The 17,402-nt window shown below is 46.7% G+C and overlaps 5 protein-coding genes across 5 annotated transcripts; 3 read left to right on the top strand and 2 right to left on the bottom strand.

Moving 5' to 3' along the window:
- Window positions 1-783: 783 nt before the first annotated feature.
- F4822DRAFT_330998 (acid phosphatase/Vanadium-dependent haloperoxidase) lies at window positions 784-2,746 on the top strand. Its single transcript, XM_051455645.1, has 2 exons — window positions 784-1,306; window positions 1,371-2,746. Exons 1-2 carry the CDS (start codon window positions 1,050-1,052, stop codon window positions 2,500-2,502), a joined length of 1,389 nt encoding a protein of 462 aa, XP_051312732.1. The 5' UTR covers window positions 784-1,049; the 3' UTR covers window positions 2,503-2,746.
- A 1,049-nt stretch (window positions 2,747-3,795) lies between these two features.
- Window positions 3,796-6,027, bottom strand: F4822DRAFT_411746 (casein kinase II, regulatory subunit). The gene is made up of 3 exons (XM_051458887.1): window positions 5,654-6,027; window positions 4,813-5,058; window positions 3,796-4,754 (listed from the first exon to the last, which is right to left on the bottom strand). The coding sequence occupies exons 1-3, from the start codon at window positions 5,711-5,713 to the stop codon at window positions 4,278-4,280; spliced, it is 783 nt and encodes a 260-aa protein (XP_051312731.1). The 5' UTR covers window positions 5,714-6,027; the 3' UTR covers window positions 3,796-4,277.
- Window positions 6,028-6,177: 150 nt separating this feature from the next.
- F4822DRAFT_411743 (RIC1-domain-containing protein) lies at window positions 6,178-10,028 on the bottom strand. Its single transcript, XM_051458886.1, has 3 exons — window positions 9,393-10,028; window positions 7,158-9,329; window positions 6,178-7,108 (listed from the first exon to the last, which is right to left on the bottom strand). Exons 1-3 carry the CDS (start codon window positions 9,807-9,809, stop codon window positions 6,416-6,418), a joined length of 3,282 nt encoding a protein of 1,093 aa, XP_051312730.1. The 5' UTR covers window positions 9,810-10,028; the 3' UTR covers window positions 6,178-6,415.
- Window positions 10,029-10,209: 181 nt separating this feature from the next.
- Window positions 10,210-12,044, top strand: F4822DRAFT_330629 (WD40 repeat-like protein). Its single transcript, XM_051455640.1, has 6 exons — window positions 10,210-10,500; window positions 10,601-10,674; window positions 10,771-11,379; window positions 11,433-11,477; window positions 11,542-11,713; window positions 11,781-12,044. The coding sequence occupies exons 1-5, from the start codon at window positions 10,388-10,390 to the stop codon at window positions 11,703-11,705; spliced, it is 1,005 nt and encodes a 334-aa protein (XP_051312729.1). The 5' UTR covers window positions 10,210-10,387; the 3' UTR covers window positions 11,706-11,713; window positions 11,781-12,044.
- Window positions 12,045-12,862: 818 nt separating this feature from the next.
- On the top strand, window positions 12,863-16,560 carry F4822DRAFT_330637 (uncharacterized protein). Its single transcript, XM_051455642.1, has 7 exons — window positions 12,863-13,475; window positions 13,551-13,905; window positions 13,958-14,035; window positions 14,107-14,376; window positions 14,429-15,092; window positions 15,152-15,394; window positions 15,452-16,560. The coding sequence occupies exons 1-7, from the start codon at window positions 13,181-13,183 to the stop codon at window positions 16,136-16,138; spliced, it is 2,592 nt and encodes an 863-aa protein (XP_051312728.1). The 5' UTR covers window positions 12,863-13,180; the 3' UTR covers window positions 16,139-16,560.
- Window positions 16,561-17,402: the final 842 nt, after the last annotated feature.

The raw sequence follows: 17,402 nt of genomic DNA, 5'->3' as shown, positions 1-17,402 counted from the left end.
CCTCATAATAATCCGATCATGATCATGATTGCTACATATCCTTGGGACTATCCCCTTTAATACACCAGATGCGAAATATTCCGAGCTCCGGAAAAGAGCAGTTAATGTCGATTTGTTGCGACAATAGGCGCTCTCCCCACGTATTGTCTTGGTATCCCCAGGGGTTTGCATAGCCCTGGGTCTGTGAGAAATTAGTGCATCGTGGGTTTATTCAAGGTTATTCGAAGCTGACAGCTCACGATTTTGATCTTACTAACATGAATGCATCAAACAATAAGACTTTATATACCTTTGGATGAGGTTGCTCTTTACTCGGTGTTACATGTGTCCTTTCTCTCGCCTTTTTTCATCCCTTGTCTTCGAACCTCTTGATTCATTACTAGGACTTGTCTCAGACTTTGAAGTAGGATACCGTCCTATCTTTTAATACGTACTAACGATATAGCCCCTCTATATTCCCATAGGCGCTTCCTAAGCAATCAATAGCTGCATACACTGCCACGTTACTATTACTTGACAGCGGCAACACGGTTATCCGGATTATACGGCCTTACCGTTTGGCGTTTATTATATACTAACGGCGGCCGAGGACTCCATAAGAATCATTGAAAAAGGTCCCCTCAAATCCTAACGCGCGGCATTCGACCGCAGTTCTAGTGCAAAAAGCGTCAACAATAGCTGAGCCAAGACCCTGGACCCACGCGACCTATTTCCTCATTGGGCCCGACTCGTCTCGAATTCCTCACCTTGAAGGCGTGGCATAGGGCGATCTCCATTGGCATTTCGTTACGGGACGAGCAAGTTTTGCATTGGGCATTGGCGGGTAGCAAACGAGACAAGGTAAAACAAAATTCGGTTGAGATTACCTACATAAACAATACCAAATACAAATTTAGGAAGACGAAATAGTCAACCCGGAGTCCGGTTCATCTTCTTCAATTCATTTCAATATTTCCCCAGATTACACTACACCTACACCGTCCCTACATGGTCCAAGCTACTTTACCCATCTAGGAGCTTTGAGGCGACGTACAATACCTCCTTGAAATATGCCGGAGGACGACCACAATTTTCAAACACTTAACTCTGTTTCCCCTTTACTCGCCCATCCTTACAGCAAAATGCCAGAACATAGCTCTCCGCCTTTCCAAACCCTCCAAAGCAGTAAATTCAAGCCTAGCCTTGTCGTCGTCGGTTCCTATGCATTCGACTGGATAATACTCATCGTTGTTGGTGTAATTGGCGTGGTGCTGGGTAATATTACACCGAACAAGAGACCCTTCAGCTTACAGGACCCGAACATATCGTAAGTTGACGATTGCCGTTGTCGCGAATTCTGTCGGGGTGGTAGTAGGCTAATTATACTACAGCTTTCCCTTCACCCAGCACGAGACCGTAACCTCTGCGATTCTCTTGATCTGTAACGCCGTCATACCTATCGTTATCATCCTGATCGTCGTTCTCCTTTTCGTACCCGGCCCTACTGTCCCCGAAGGCACCCCGAGAGCTTTAATATGGAGGCGAAAGCTATGGGAATTACACACGGGATGGCTAGGCCTGGCTTTGGCTCTTATCTCGGCGTGGATCATTACCCAGGGCATGAAGAACCTTTTCGGAAAGCCGCGACCAGATCTCCTGTCTCGATGCCAGCCCGATATTGCGAACGTCGCTAACTACATTATCGGTTTCCATACCCCTGCTGATGACGGTACACTAGATGGCGCCTATAACGGCCAACTAGTTAGCGCGGATATTTGCAAAAACCCGGATCGCGGTCTACTCGACGACGGATTCCGTAGTTATCCCTCCGGACACGCTAGCTCTGCTGCTGCAGGATTGATCTACCTTTCGTTCTTCCTAGCTAGCAAGTTTGCGATTACTTTCCCATTCGTGCCACAGCATTCGTCGGGTAACACAGGCGTGGTCACCGCATTCCCGTCGCGACTACGCAACGGCGCCATCGATACGTCCTACGAAGCTGTTCGAAACAACCTCGACCTCGATCGATCTGTCTCCCCCGACCCATCGGCAGTGAAGCAGATTGGGGCCCACACCTCTACCGTACTCTCTATCCGCCGACAAGCAGCCGCGCCTCCTCTATACCTACTTCTCCTAACTGTTCTTCCTTTCTTCACTGCTATCTTTATCGCGAGTTCACGTTGGTTCGACTTCCGACATCATGGATTCGATATCCTATTCGGTTTCATAATCGGTACGATCACGGCTTACTTCGCATTCCGATACTACCACCTACCAATCCGAGCTGGCGCCGGATGGGCTTGGGGCCCGCGAAGCCATGACAAGGCATTCTGGGCAGGTCTAGGCTCGTGGAGTTACGCGACAGATCGCAAGCATTGGGTGAAAGCAGGCGACGAGGCGGAGCGGATGCCAGGCCAGCGCGCAGAGGATATCGAAATGGGCGTGCGATTTAGATCGAAGGCAGACGACCACCTACGTGCAGAAAGTTCGGGAACTACTGCAATTGGAGAAGAACGGGTATAAAGGACAAATAGGGAGGCATTTTCTTTTCGTCATCGGTAAAAAGGCGTTATACCACCATAAATAGGTGTCATATGCGGTGTTTTTATAAACGGAAGGGCAATCTGCACTTGTAAATACATCTGAGTGCGCATAGGCGGGACATAGGACATAGGGAAAGCTGGCTGGGATATAGCCGGCAAACGAATTCGAGATAGTTGACTTCTTATAGTCACTTTATATGGTCAGGACTGTTTGCTGCTACTTGTGATTAATTTATGTGTTACGTGCTAATATCAAGCTAAACTCGAAATACTAATAGAAATGATGCTGGTAAATGAGATATAGCAAATCGACGGTTGATACATGCATCAGATAAGTTGCGACTATCGCCCTTGCATTTAATGCCAGGAAGGAGGAGGAGGATAGAAGGTGTACCTCATAGCTGCTACGATAGTTAAAATTTAGATAGTCGAAATCGCATCTTTAATGTTTACATCTAGACAAAACTCAATTTAGTCCTTCCCATCTCTAACGGCCCTCCTGCCTCCAGTCATTCAGACGTTGCTTCCCGAAAGGCAAACTTATCCCAGTGCGCATGATCAGATACTCAACAAGGCAGCAGCACTTTCCACAGTAAAAACACACCTTCAAAACAACTACCACCTCATCCCACCGTACCAAACCCAAACATCAAGCAACCACGGTATCTCAATCCACAGTACAAACCTCCCAAGGCAAGAACCAGCAAACAACCCTCGCCCCACTCTCCCCTCAATACATTCCTATAAATACCAGCTCTCCCACCTTCTCTCTCCCCCCTTCTCTTCTTCCTTTCTTCCTCATCTTAGTGCACGGGCTTTAGGTGTCACAATGAGGAGTAATCCGAGTGCGTCTTTTTGCTGGTTGAAAACTATTTACATGACCACTCCTTCTTGGCTTCGGCTAGGTTGGGAATTTTTGAAACTACTTTATTTGGACTGAACCCCTTTCGTCATGACTCTGTCCCGTGGGGATGGATGTGAGGAAGAGGTACACGATGGTGATGGTATCGCGCGTTGGATTGGGTGTAGAGAGGCGCGACGGGATTGTGATCGGTAGATTGATTGCCTGCTCATGTAGACATTGATAGATTAAACTTGCTAAATATTACGTCGCGCTGCTCATATGGCTATCTCCCTTCTACTTGTGGCGTACTTCGAGATTCATCGTCGGCCGAATTAGAATTGAAGGGGGTTTCCTCACATACAAAGCCTAGGTAGATTTGAGTGTATGAGCGTAGCGCGGTCACAAAAATATCGTAGGATTGCTCTGGTAGTTGGGCAATAAATTCTCCATAAGAAATTACGAATTGCAATCACGAAACCGCAGGTAACCACATCTAGAACACGCACGATTAGAACATCACGAGGGGGAATCTTTTGTTATTAACGCCGAGGAATGACTACCTGCCCATCCTTCTCAGAACGCCTGCGAAATGCGAAAGTTGTTGTCTTCATTAAGCGATGCCGCCAACACCATCCGTCCTGCTAGTCCTCCTGATAGGCTACGTCCATTTCATTTTTCCTTCCTATTTCCACCGAACGGCGCACGAAAGCCTGATCCATTAAGCTCGTTCGGACCCCACCATTCTGCAAATTCAGTCGAAGAAGGCGTCCATAAGATGTTTTTGGATTGCCGGGAAGACATCGCGAAATTTCCGAATAACTTGGGTAGGCTTCGTAGTGACCGTAACCGCAAACGGAATACCAATCGCCGGATTAAGCTCGCAGAAAAAGACAACGCATCAGATCCGAAGCTCAACCAACCACATGCATAGCATCCGCCTCCAGCGCCTCAAGATCAACGTCCTCGTCATCTTCCTCCTCTTCCTCGAGATCGTCATCACCGACATCTTCCTTAAAGCCACTCTCTATCTCCTGTTTTCGCAGTCGTCGGAGCATGTCTGCGCGTTGGGCGTTTTGCCAACGAATCAGTGCAGCCGAGGCGTGGACCTTGAAACCGTAGACGCGAGGTGTGTATCGGTCGACGCTCTTCTGGGGGACTAGCGCAGGATAGACCTGGAACATGATGTTGTGGAATGAAGTACCAAAGTAGGCTCCGTCGATAGCAGCGTGTCGCGAGGACTTGGGGTTGTAAACATCTTCGCAGCGGACGCAGTAGAGCTTAACGGGCTTCTGGTGGGGGATGTCGGTCTGGCCCATGGGTAGGAGGGGGTGGGAGTGACAGAATACGCGGGGGCATTTTCCGAAGTCGGCTTTCTTGTACTTGTCAAGCTAGAGAAAATCAATTAGCTAGATGGTCAGTCGAACAATAATTGAGTGTAGAACATACCATCTTAGCCAGACCTCGGGTGGTAACAATGTAACGGGCGTGGATTAGGCCATAGAGATGACGGGCAGACTTCTCGATAGTCTCTCGCATGTCATCATCGCAGTCAAGGTCGAATACGTCGGTAATTAGGTCAAGGGCATACTGGTAGTATTGTACTTCCGTGTTAAGGCCGGTCAGGTTGAAGCGGTCGGTAAGATAATCCTCATCAATCTCGCAGAAGTACTCGTTTCCTCGAGATGAAATGAACTAGAGATAAGAAATTAGCATTTAGACAAATAGGATATTGGAAATATTTCTAGAAAGCTTCAATCCGGTGTAGAGTCGTATGAACAGATGGAAGGTATAAGCTAAAGTCCGGTACTAACGGCACGAGAAAACGAATCGGATGGCACCATTGCGAGAAGCCTCTCTGCGAGATTGTTGATTTGCTGTTCTGAAACGTCCTGCCCGTCCTGGATGTTTGGGAGAGATGGTGAAGATCCCGACGGTAGAATAGGAAAGAAAGATGACCACGGAGGTGAACCTGGAGGTGTCGTACCCTCCATGGTCAATCAATGAAAATAATCGGGTTGCGCAATAGTAAGATGATGGTGGTTCTCATAAGGAAACTTCGATCGAGTAAACAATATTTGTCTTGAAGTCGTGTTGAATGTCTTAATGGGAACAAAGAACGGGAGGATCGTGAGAGTGTGGTAGATGAGAAGTGATAGGATCTCGTGTCGGTAAGGGTATGCGCATTGGTTGCACCCGCATCGTTCCCAAATTTGAACTTGCTACCCACGCTGTTGTTTACTCGCGCGTCTTGGCGACGGGAAGATACGAGAAAATGTTATGAACTTACCCAATCTCGCCAGTAACTGGTATAGTCACTATCCGACTCGGAAGCAAATTCGTCCATCATGGCCGCGTGAGGTGGTCGCGACGACAGGCGACCTACTGTGTCGGCGACAAATTCGATGGATCAAGACGGCGTGGGCGTTCGACAATTTATATGTGACACGTGAGAAATAGGATAAAGAAGAATGTGAGACCTTACGGCGGAATGGCGCCCGAAGTCAGTGGTCAAAGACAACGGAGGTGGAGGGGTTAAGGCCCAGGTCAAAGAGCCAAAGTTAATAAAATGCCGTCAACGGCGTGGTGGGCTTGGTGGGGTACAAAAAATAACTGGATCCCTACGTTGAGCCTCAACGTTAAGCTATGTACGGCGTGTGTATCCGGGGAGGTGGGTTACCGGGTCGTACCTAACCTAGCGATGAACTGAAATGATCTGAAAGCGGTCACGTTTGTTATCCGATAATTAGCCGTTAAGTTATTTGTACCTAAGTACCTAGGTACCTACATGTAACTGACCTTTAAAACGATGAATGGGATTCTAAGCTTCGATATATCGATTACATTCATTTCCTATTACTTGAATTACATTTTATTTATGCATTTTTGGAAGCATTACTGATAGAAGTAAGCCTGCATTCCTTCCCATTTCTAGAAGCGTATCAAAGGCTGACCCTAAGTTGCAAAATGCCATCCTTCAGCTCCTAATATGTACGGAGAATGTGAACTGCCATCCCATTTGACTCATCATATACCAAACTCCATGCTCCTATTATATTGGACTTGCCGTACCAAAACTGCTTATGTCGCTACCTGACTGTACATCGGAATCCGAGTTCTGTCGCATTAATCGCGAACTACCACTAGTGCTTCGCGGCGGCACTTCGAGTCTGGTCATTATGTCGGTATCCTCCGACTCCTGTTTAACCCGGATATTGACCAATTCCATCGCCTCCCTTAATGTCTCCCCACTTTCATCCATAGCCGCTAGAAATCGAGCTAATTCCTTACAAAGTTCCCAATCCTCTTCTCGAATGGCTCTGGAAAATAACCGTACCGACTGCTCCGACGCGGCTCCTAGTTCTTCGAATGTATGTAATATTAATAGATAGCCTCCTGCTGTCTTTAGAGAGCCCCGTTGTAGCGATTCTTCAAATAACTCCTGCGGAGGAGGTAGGTACGCAAAGAGTGTCCTCCACGACCTGACCTCTGTTTTTCTTGTACATTGGACTACAATGTCTAAATATTGCTTGAAAGATGATAAAAGGGAGAGGACCCTCGGAAGTATGGCATCTTCCGGTTTGGGCGCTAAATCGACCTCCTCGTCGAGAACGTGATGAAGTAGTACTTCTAAACCGTGCGCAAAGTACTCTAGGTGTTGATATTGTTGGGCGAGTTTCAGCGCAGCAGCGGAATTACCCGCTACTAAATGGAAGCGCAGAATTTCGGCTAAGAAAAGATGTGTCTGCAAATTATTAGTATTGGGAATTGGAAAGACGGTCCATATTACTCACCCTAATAGAGAATCGGAAGAAAGAGAAGCTAATGTCTCTTCGTTGGACTAGTTCAGATTCAACACCCAGCACAATTCCCTTGCCTAAAAGAATAGAAAGAGGGTAGAAGTCAATAGGCATAGAAACCGTAGGAGGTAACTCCTTAGTTGGCTCAATTGACGTAGCTCGCAGAACTTGTTGGATATCAGGCCATACTTTTAATTCGTGACCTTCGAATACCCATAATGAGTTTCGAAGACTATTCTCTTCAGCATCCACAGAGAAGTGTCCACTAGATTCACTTAGCATATTAACGGATGATTGATCCTTCATGCTTGCGTAGAATTCTACGTTATGCGATATAACGCGCATATCGTACTTGAGTTGCCCTTCGGTATTCAATGATGGTTGAAGGAGGACAAGTTTCCCATCTACTAGAAATAGCACTGAAGCAAATGTGACATCTTGTGAAGGGTCGCCATCGATCATCTGACTTTCGGGTAATATCCAACTTAGACCCCTCACTCTCGCGGGAGATCTGACAATGCCGTGGAAAGCAATTTGTCCGACTTGTATCGGTCGTACGGCACCGGAAACAGGCGCAAAGACAAAGTGGTAGAGGAGGTTGTCGTATGTATAGACGAGCAAGGAATCCTCCCCTGAGGGAGTAATTAAGACAATAGGCGCTGGCATTTGCTGATTAAACATGACTGTTGATGTCTCTAGAGCGGCTTCTCTCGAGTATAACCGAAGTTCGTATGATCTATTAGCTTCAACAGCTGCTACTAGGATATGCTGATACCAGCACATCCCACCCCTGACCTGGAACTCATTCTCCATGACATCATTCGCAAAAGTTTTCCACCTACCACTATTAACGCTGTAGTGTGCAAGTCCACGTCTACCCGCAACGGCAACATATCGGCCATCGGAAGAAACAGCGGTACATTTGATCGGCCATTGGTTCAGAAGGTAGTTGGAAGGGATCCTCGCATTGTGCCAAAGAAACGGCTCGGCAGAGATACTAGTTAGGTCCGGGAGGTCATAACCTCGGTAGACCATCACACTAGATGAGCTCTGTAGTACCGTCCGGAAGAGATTTGGTGGAGTATAGCAACCAGTCACTGCACTCCGTGCCATCTCAAGTAGCCAGAGAGACTCATTCTGACGGGCAACCATCAGGATCTCACATGCTCCCCCGATCCAACTAGCATCGGTAACGCCATCGAGCCACGCCTCTTGATTAGCAGATATGATAGAGGGATTAGCGTGGAAACTGTGACTAGCAGTTTTGCCAAATACGCTCCAGGTCGCCCATCCATTTTCATAGCCTGCGAAGAGACAATAACCGTCCGGCGAATAGCTTAACGTTACTAGTGCACCAGAAGTTTCGGATGAGACCGGGAGCCGATGAATATGGGAGGAGGGGATATTGCCAGCATAGTCTCTGACGGAGAAAACACGAATGCTCCCGTCGGCGATCCCTACAGCAATAAGCGAGAATCGGGCGTTGACTACCGCTCTGACTGCACGATCACTATCCCCAAGCGGTGTATGGAAGCAATGGCCCTTGAAAAGTTTTTTAGGGTCGAAATCGGGATTATCTTTAGTCTGGTTAGGTGAGATTCGCTGTACAGCGTAAGCTTTCCCATCATTTGTAACCCAAGTAGAGAGGTTCATTGGTCGATCATGGGTCATTTCCTTGATCGATACTTTTTTCTCCAACCAGCCCATGCGGCTTACGAGTTCCGTACTTGTCTGGTTGCCAGTACTGTCAGGGGTCCATCGAATGCATTGTACAGCTGCTGGCTTTTTTGTAGAGACAACTAGTTCGTCATCGAGGGCGATAACACATTGGATACCCGCATCGACTTTGATCACCCTACGAAAGCGAACACTTATATCACGAACACCAGCTCCTTCACCTGGACCCAGCAATATTTGATCGGGTGTATTATTACCGGGTCCTCCAAAATGACTTTGTCGCCGCCTTTGGATATTACTATGGTCGGAAAAATGAGGTTTATATACGCGGGATTCGGCATCGGTCGCAAGTGAATATGTAATTAGATATCCGAGACTTGTTTGGACGACGAATATGACAGAGTCAGGTCTTAGGAGAAGGGCGACGTTTGTACCGTAGGATTTAATAGACGCTTCGGATCTGACAACGATGGCTTGAATTACAGTAGGCTAGAAGTAAACGTCACTGGGGTTAGCACGTAAAGTCGTTAATCTGCTACACGGAACCCGAACCTTGGTTTGCCATATTGTCATGGTAGTCGCTGTAATAACAGCAAACAAATGGCCAGTCCTAGACACTCTTAAAGCAACAATTGGATCCCCAGCTGGGATGCCTCCTCCGGATCCCGGAAGATACTGTTGGGAATTCGAGCTGCTTCCCTCGTGATAGACATCATGCTCTACCGAGTTGATAGCTGGAGTAGCTGGTGTTTTCAGACCCGGCGTTACGGGTTGTAAATGGGTATCTGGGGCAGCTCGGTCCTTTTCGTCAAGCAAGACGGGAGGCGGTGGTTCGGAACTCGACAAAGAGTCAGTGTCGGCGGTGGTGGTGGAAGCAACTCCATCATTAGAGACGATGAAGTTAGTCTTAACGGAAGCTTGGCTGGTGGTCGTCGCATAGATTCTAGGAGTTCCAATAGGCCAGTACATGGCTAATAAAGGCCCCCGGGACCTTCATTCGTATGTCTGAGTTTGTGATGTGTCATGTGTAGAATTGGACAATAAAATGAGCAGCCAATTGTGCTGCTATCTCGATATTTTATCAGTTTTCAACATTGTTAAGAAGTGAAGATACATAAATGAGCATCAACTCGAGAGAAGTTGGCCCAGGATAAGTTATGTACGTACGTAGTGTAATGAATGTAGAATGCATTGTGCCCACTATAACAACCAAGGATTACCCCTAGGTACTCCTAATGTAGACCGCTAGCTAGTGACCTTGATAAAACGATTCTACCTATACTAGCTTAGATATGCATTTAGGTGGAGATCCACATACATATCCCCTTAGTGGGTAAGTCTTAGGTACAAGCTTATTGTGTGAACCGTCGAACAATTGAGCACGAACAAAAGACAAACTCATCTACTTTCAACGGACAACATTAGATTAAAGAAAATCTCAACTTGCAGAATTTTTATAAAAATCAACTCTGAACTAATATATCCCAAATACATATTTATCCTTCTTAAGCGACAGCATTCAGGCCACGAACCGTCGATAGAGAGAGATGGCGCGCATAGCTCCTAGAACGTCAGTCGCGCCAGAGCGACTTAAGACTCTGCTGCCAACATTGAAGCCAACAATCTACCACGATCCAGGAACAAGCAAAACCTCAAACAGGTAGGTTTATATCCGTGGAGCCCTAGAATCAGCAACGGCCTGGCTATGTTGCAAATAAGAAACTTTGAAAAGCATCTTCGACGACTAACATTTTTGCTAGTATCCGTACAATCGCCTGGAATCCCTTGGGTACTTACATTGCAACTGGTTGCGTGGATAAAACCCTACGCGTTTGTACGGCACATATTCATTAAATTCATTGAACATGAACCCCTGTGTTCACGGCTGAGGTCATTTCAATCGCTGTTATAAAAGCTAATGCGGTTCTAGGGAATGCGGACAAACCCAATGTTCGTCAAACAACTGAACTGAAGGGTCACACAGCGTCGATTGAAAAGGTCGCATTCAACCCCACTAAGGAACTTGAGCTATGCAGTGTGAGTAGCGACGGCGTGGTTCGCTTTTGGGACGTCAAAAACAAGCAAGTCCTAAACGAAGTCAAAGGTTTAGGAGAGACCTTTACCTTAGCATGGGCTCCTCGTGGCGACTGTGTTGTAGTTGGGAACAAGGAAGACAAATTATTTGTAATTTCGCCAACCCAAAGCACACCGCTCTCATGGCACCAACAGTCTGTACCGACGAACAACATTACGTTTTGTTGGAGTGGCCAAAGGATATATACCACCACCGGTGATGGCAAAACAAGGATCCTCACCTTCCCCGAATTTGAACCATTCTACCGTTTCGATTACAAAGAAGAGTCAGAAGCCGAATTCAAGTTGACAGGGCACACCTCATCCTGCATCAATGTCGAGCTGCACCCGCATAATCGGTATCTAGCCACGGGAGGTACCGACTCGTTGATTTCGCTTTGGGAAACAACGGAATGGAACTGTCTCAGAACAGCTACTAAAATGGCTGGTCCAGTTCGCAGTCTTAGTACGTGGTTAATTAAAATCTTGAAAATTGGCTTTACTGATGCTGTGGTGTAGGTTTCTCTTGGGATGGACTATACATTGTAGGCGGGACCGATGAGGGTAAGTCTCTGGGATTCATCTTGTGTTATTAGTCACTCTCTAACCTTGCATTCAAATATTACAGGGACCGGACTGGAGGTTTTCATCTCCGAGACGGGAGAGCATCTCTGTACCTATAAGACCACGACGCCATCACCAATCGTCACCTGGGCTCCCAATCGATACGCACTAGCATATGCCGATTCAACAGGCTTACGAGTGATAGGGTTTAGCACAGGGGGAAAGTAGAACCCAATGTAAGTCATATGGTCCTTGATGAGGCCAACAAACCCTTCTTGAAATATCCACTAAGATGGTTATTAGGACTGATAGCTCTGATGAGCCGAAATAAAATGAAGTCCCGGAAGACTATCGACATAACATAGCTACCTACTATAGCTAATGTTACGTCGAAATTTTTGACGATAGATGGCGGTTGGTACAGGAGTCGGAATTAAAACCGAAACCCAGCCGCGCTTATATACCAATCAATGGCTTATAATTGCTATGAGGCACACGGCTTGGGGTTGACTTTATGCAGTTGGTCAACAGCGTTGCGGTAGTACAACAAGGCCTAAATTTTTTTAAGACGTTGTCCTAAGAAATGAGGCCTGTTAGAGGAAATCTGCCCCCAAAGAAATGTCGGCTGTGAATGGACCCATCCACCCACCATGATACCTAACGACCCCCATTATCCCTGTTATTATGCAGCCATTATGCAGTTATGGAGGGAATAAAAGAAAGGCTAAAGTCGGAATTGGAAGAGAAAGCGATGGTTATGGTTACTTGAAGAATCCCGAATACCCACCTTTCAGCCCTAAGACGGGATTAGCATCCAATTAATAAGTCGATACTCTTGTCAGTAACGTGGTAGGCTTGTTCTCTTTGTTTCGTAGTCCAATTGGTGGTCAGCAAACTGCTTGGCTGAACTGGTGCTACATCGGTTGGGGGCTCTCGCTCTCCCTTGCTGTTCTACAAATAAGTATTTCGCAATCATGGGCACGTTCTTCTCTCCCTCTTTTCGTTGCCTGCCCACATTATTCCTACGTACGCTGACACGGGCCGCGTGGTTAAGAAATTGATCCATCCTGATTTATGTTATTTTTTTTTTCTTCCTTTTTACTAAAAAGAATTCCAAGACCCTGCAGCGCCAATGCTATTCGTGTTGTAATACTTCTTCAGCCTTAACCGTCTTAGGCCTTAAAATATTACCACTGCTACAATACTACATAATAGGTACTAAATTGGTGCATACGTACCTACAGTCGGTACCTATTATACTTATACTGTCCCACTCGGGGAAGAGATTCAGGTAGATGCCATTCCCCACCCTTGCCGGATTTGAAGATCCCCCAGGCGTCCACTACCCCTTCACACAGCCTCGCTCAGGCTTTTCCTTGCTTTTCCCACCTTTGCTTAGAAACGGGATCTCCGATCGCAAGATCTGACATATAACCGACCGAATTCGACGACGAGCGCCACGATATCGAATGGAAGTATTGAATAGGAAGTGAAGCGAAAAGAAGGGGAGAGATTTCTATTGTTGAATTATCTCATCGTCGAATTACTTAACTGGTGGTGTGGCTAAGGCCCTCGTACCCGCGCCCGTTGCGGTAGTTTGACGCCGAACCACTCCCCTCCGATCCGGGTTTTCTCTACCCACCCACGGCCGGCTCGTAGCCTTTTCCTATACCATTTAAATTGTTTATCTATCCAATTATACAATGTCGACTTCGACTGGCGAGGGCTCTGGAGCCGCCGCCAATAACTCTGGCTCCCCTGATGCCGGCAATAGCCCGACCGCCGAAACGAGTCCACCCCAAGGACAAAATAATGGCAATATTCCTAGGCCGAAGCGACTAGCGTGTATGATATGTCGAAAACGCAAGCTTAGATGCGACGGTGTCAAACCAAGTTGTAGTACATGTACGAGGTTAGGGCATGCTTGCGCATATGATGAAGTGAGGCGAAAGAGCGGTCCCAAGAGAGGCTACGTGAAGGCTTTAGAGGAAAGGCTGAGTAAGTGTCAATCGAACCAAATACATATAATAGTAAGAAGAATGATAAGCTGAGACGTCCCTTGCTCCCGTATAGAACAAGTTGAGACGCTGTTGAATAAGACTCAAGAGCCGGCAACCGGACCCGAAACGACCAAAACCTCCAACGTTACCTTCGAGCCACCGACTCGTAACCAGCAGATTCCCGCGACTCCTAACTTCAACGTCACGAATCCTTCTATAGGCATCGCAAGCGACCGCGATATGGATCGGTGGCGCTTCAATGCGGAGTCACCGCAACCTAATGGTGGGATGGATGATTTCAATTTCAGCAGTACTATACCGCTTCCCTCCATGGGAAATATGGGCGGCATGGACAATACTTTCACATGGGAGATGATCGGTTTGGGATTGGAAGAACCTCTCCCGCCTCAAGAGACTATCGACGAACTGTAGGGTATCATCTGTCACGCCTAATGCGATCCCGACTAACAAATCTCATAGGCATCAGATTTACTTCGATAAGATTCATCCATCATTGCCTATGATTCACAAATTCCGATATCTAGCAGCAATGAATTTGTATGGTAACCCTATTTCATTTCTATTTATAATATGCTAGGTACACTCCCCCGTACTAATACGAAATCCAGGGCGCCAAATCAGAGACCCCCCATCGCATTACGATATGCGATCTGGACCCAAGCCTGTGCTATCACAGACAAGTATATGGACCTTAGAGATCTCTTCTACCAACGCGCCCGTAAATATATGGAAGCGGACTACATCAAGGGCTATGGAGAACACATGATATCTGTGGCCCATGCCCAAACCCATGTATTGTTGGCCTCGTACGAATTCAAGATGATGTACTTCCCACGAGCCTGGATGAGTACCGGCTCGTCCGTGCGTATATGTCAGATGTAAGTCCCCAGCTAGGGCTTACATGCCAACTTAAATACTTATCGTGACTAGGATCGGTCTGCACAGACTTGACGGGACAGGCCTCGACGTGAAGCAATGTCTTCCACCGCCTCGCGACTGGACCGAGCGAGAAGAGAGACGACGAACTTTCTGGATGGCCTTCTGTGAAGACCGTTATGCCAGTATCGGAACAGGTTGGCCTATGACAATCGACGAGCGCGATGTCATGACCAATCTTCCTGCTTCGGAAGAGGCATTCGAAATGAGTCGACCAGAGCAGACACAATCCCTTGCCGATTCGATGTGTCCGGCCGGTGCCTCCAAACTCTCATCTTTTGGAGGCATCGTATTGATGGCATGCTTGTTCGGCCGCAACCTCGTACATCTCCACCGCCCAGATGCCGATGATCGCGATCATGACCTCAACGGAGAATTCTGGAAACGCCACCGAAATATGGATAATATTCTGCTCAACACCTCCCTCTGTCTACCAAACCACCTGAAGCTTCCAGCCGGGCTCGCTAATCCTAATATCGTATTTACAAACATGAATATCCATACTTCAACAATCTGCCTTCACCAAGCAGCTATTTTCAAGGCCGATAGAAACAAACTCCCGCCCTCTGTTAGCGCGGAAAGCAAAGTACGCTGTATCACGGCAGCAAACGAAATTGCGAGCATCATGAGAATGGTGTCGCATCTAGATCTAAGCGCTGTAAGTAGTCCCAAGGCTTTTTAATGAATTGAAGAATTGCGCATCTAACAGCAACATAGATGAATCCGTTCATATCTTTCTGTTTATACGTAGCGGCTCGAGTATTTGTTCAATACCTGAAGAGTCGCCCAGATGATAGTCAAACAGCTGACGCTCTACGATTCATCCTTGCTGCTATGAACGCGTTAAAGAGGAAGAACCCATTAACCGAATCATTCCTTGTACAATTAGATGTTGACTTGGAAGCACTGGGAACAAGGATACCGAAGCTCAAATCCGCATTTCCAAGGAGCGCAGATACCGTAAGTCTTCTAATGGCTTTCATTTATATAAACAGATCACTAACTCACCGCTGACAGCCCGGCTCCGGTATCAAGATCCCGAAATTACACCCCAAAACTGACGGTGCCCATACGAATTGCGATGGCGAAGGCGGCGGCGGCGGCCTTCTTGCATATCGTAATGCGAACATAAGCGATGAACCGCCGGCCGTCACAAATCTCGGCCAAGCTGAAAACCATGACTCCACACATGGCTGGCTTAGGGAACAACAGCTGCCCACACGCGAGCGAAGTGCCGGTCCAGCAGATCCTTGCGATCGGGGAATGATCCCACCCATCATGTATCCAGGCGGGTATACAGAAGGTGGAGGAAGCGACTCGAACGACGTGAACGAGATATCCTCAAACACAGATGGCCCATCGAATAGACCGACGCCAAATTCGAGTAGTGGGTCAGATAACCGCCAAAATACGACAGGAAATGGCCACATGGCAAACTCTAGCAGAACGTCTTTCGATACTAGTCCAATGGCCTCTCATCAAAATCTAGGAACAACGCAAGCCGATCTAGATGCAGCAGCTTTCTTCCAGATGAATACTAGTACCGGTATGACCCCTGGACAACCTTTTATAGAAACGGCGGGCAATGGCTATACTGTTCCGCATGATTGGAGTGAATCAAATGGTATGACACCAGTGGCGGAGGGAGTGCTTCAACATCTAATGGACATGCGAATGGATTTAGGATGGGATACTGGTACTTGAGATATATAGTGATTTGGGCGAAGGTGATGATCTAATCGAAAACTGGATTCATTCTTCATGAATTAAACGGGAGTAAGACGAAGGACATATAAGATGATGATGGATATATGGGATTGGCTTGGGTACCAGGTTGGATACTAGGTACCTATTCATGATGAACTTGATCTACAAGGGGGGCGTTTTTGGAAAGTCTCAATACCGGATTGGGTCTTGATGGTAGGGAAATACACTCACTTCGATCTGTATAGTATAAACTATTATGATAAAGGCCGTACGAATTGTTTTGTATTGTATTACTAGGGATATATGTCGGTGACGATGAGAATATCACTTACATCTACGCTCCTTATTTTTATGCTTTACTACTTACATAAAATACCTGGACACATAATTAAATATCCAATGAAATAAATAATTCACCCTAAATCGGAATATATACGATATTAATATGTAAGTATTTGTATATATCATACCCCTCATTCGCTCATATGTTTCTCAAGACATTTTCTATTATCTAATAGGTTGATGTCTTATCAATCAGGGCAGTACGTATAGTACAAACGCCTAGAGGTATCTCGCCCTAAGGAGGTACCTAGATACCTACACGTATATAAATTACCTACCCATCTAGGTAGGTAGGTAGGTATATTAAGGGCCGGAGTGACAAGAACACCATATGACTGAAGATGTATCATAAATGCCTAGAAGGCTGCAGTACGCAGCACGTAAGCTTCTTCGTATTGGTATGCGTTGGACCCAAGAAAATTCAAGAAGGGGACTTTTCTATCATGTGTTCGACGTGTTCAGTAATAACAGGTAGTTGGTGAGAAGATAAATGAGGCTTAGAGCGTCATTGACGTGGAGGAGAGAGATGGAGGGGAAGGGAATTGGGGGAATCAGAAGGTTCAGGGAAAAAGAATTGAATAATGGTTAAGATCTCTTTAGATCGTCAGGGTCCAATTCCGCTATTGGCAGTTGCTGCTGGGTTGAAAGTGAAAGTTGGTTAAGGTTGGGTGTAAGCTCCTTCACATTATTACCACTACACTGCCTATAATTTGCCTATCAATGTAATCAATGTACCTATTGGGGGTCCTTCTTCATCCTCGTACCGCACTATCCTCATGGACCTATAGCGCTACAGCTAGTAAGGCACCTAGACCTCTAGCGCTGTAGGGTACCCAAGTACCTACCGCCGTTCGTCGGCATGTGGGGCCAATGGGCGATAAGGTACAGGTGTTCGTTTGCCACTTTAGGACTGGACTGC

The sequence above is a fragment of the Hypoxylon trugodes genome, assembly GCF_022578975.1.
Source record: "Hypoxylon trugodes strain CBS 135444 unplaced genomic scaffold F4822scaffold_7, whole genome shotgun sequence".
Taxonomy (NCBI): domain Eukaryota; kingdom Fungi; phylum Ascomycota; class Sordariomycetes; order Xylariales; family Hypoxylaceae; genus Hypoxylon; species Hypoxylon trugodes.
This window is presented reverse-complemented; position numbering and strand designations above follow the sequence as displayed.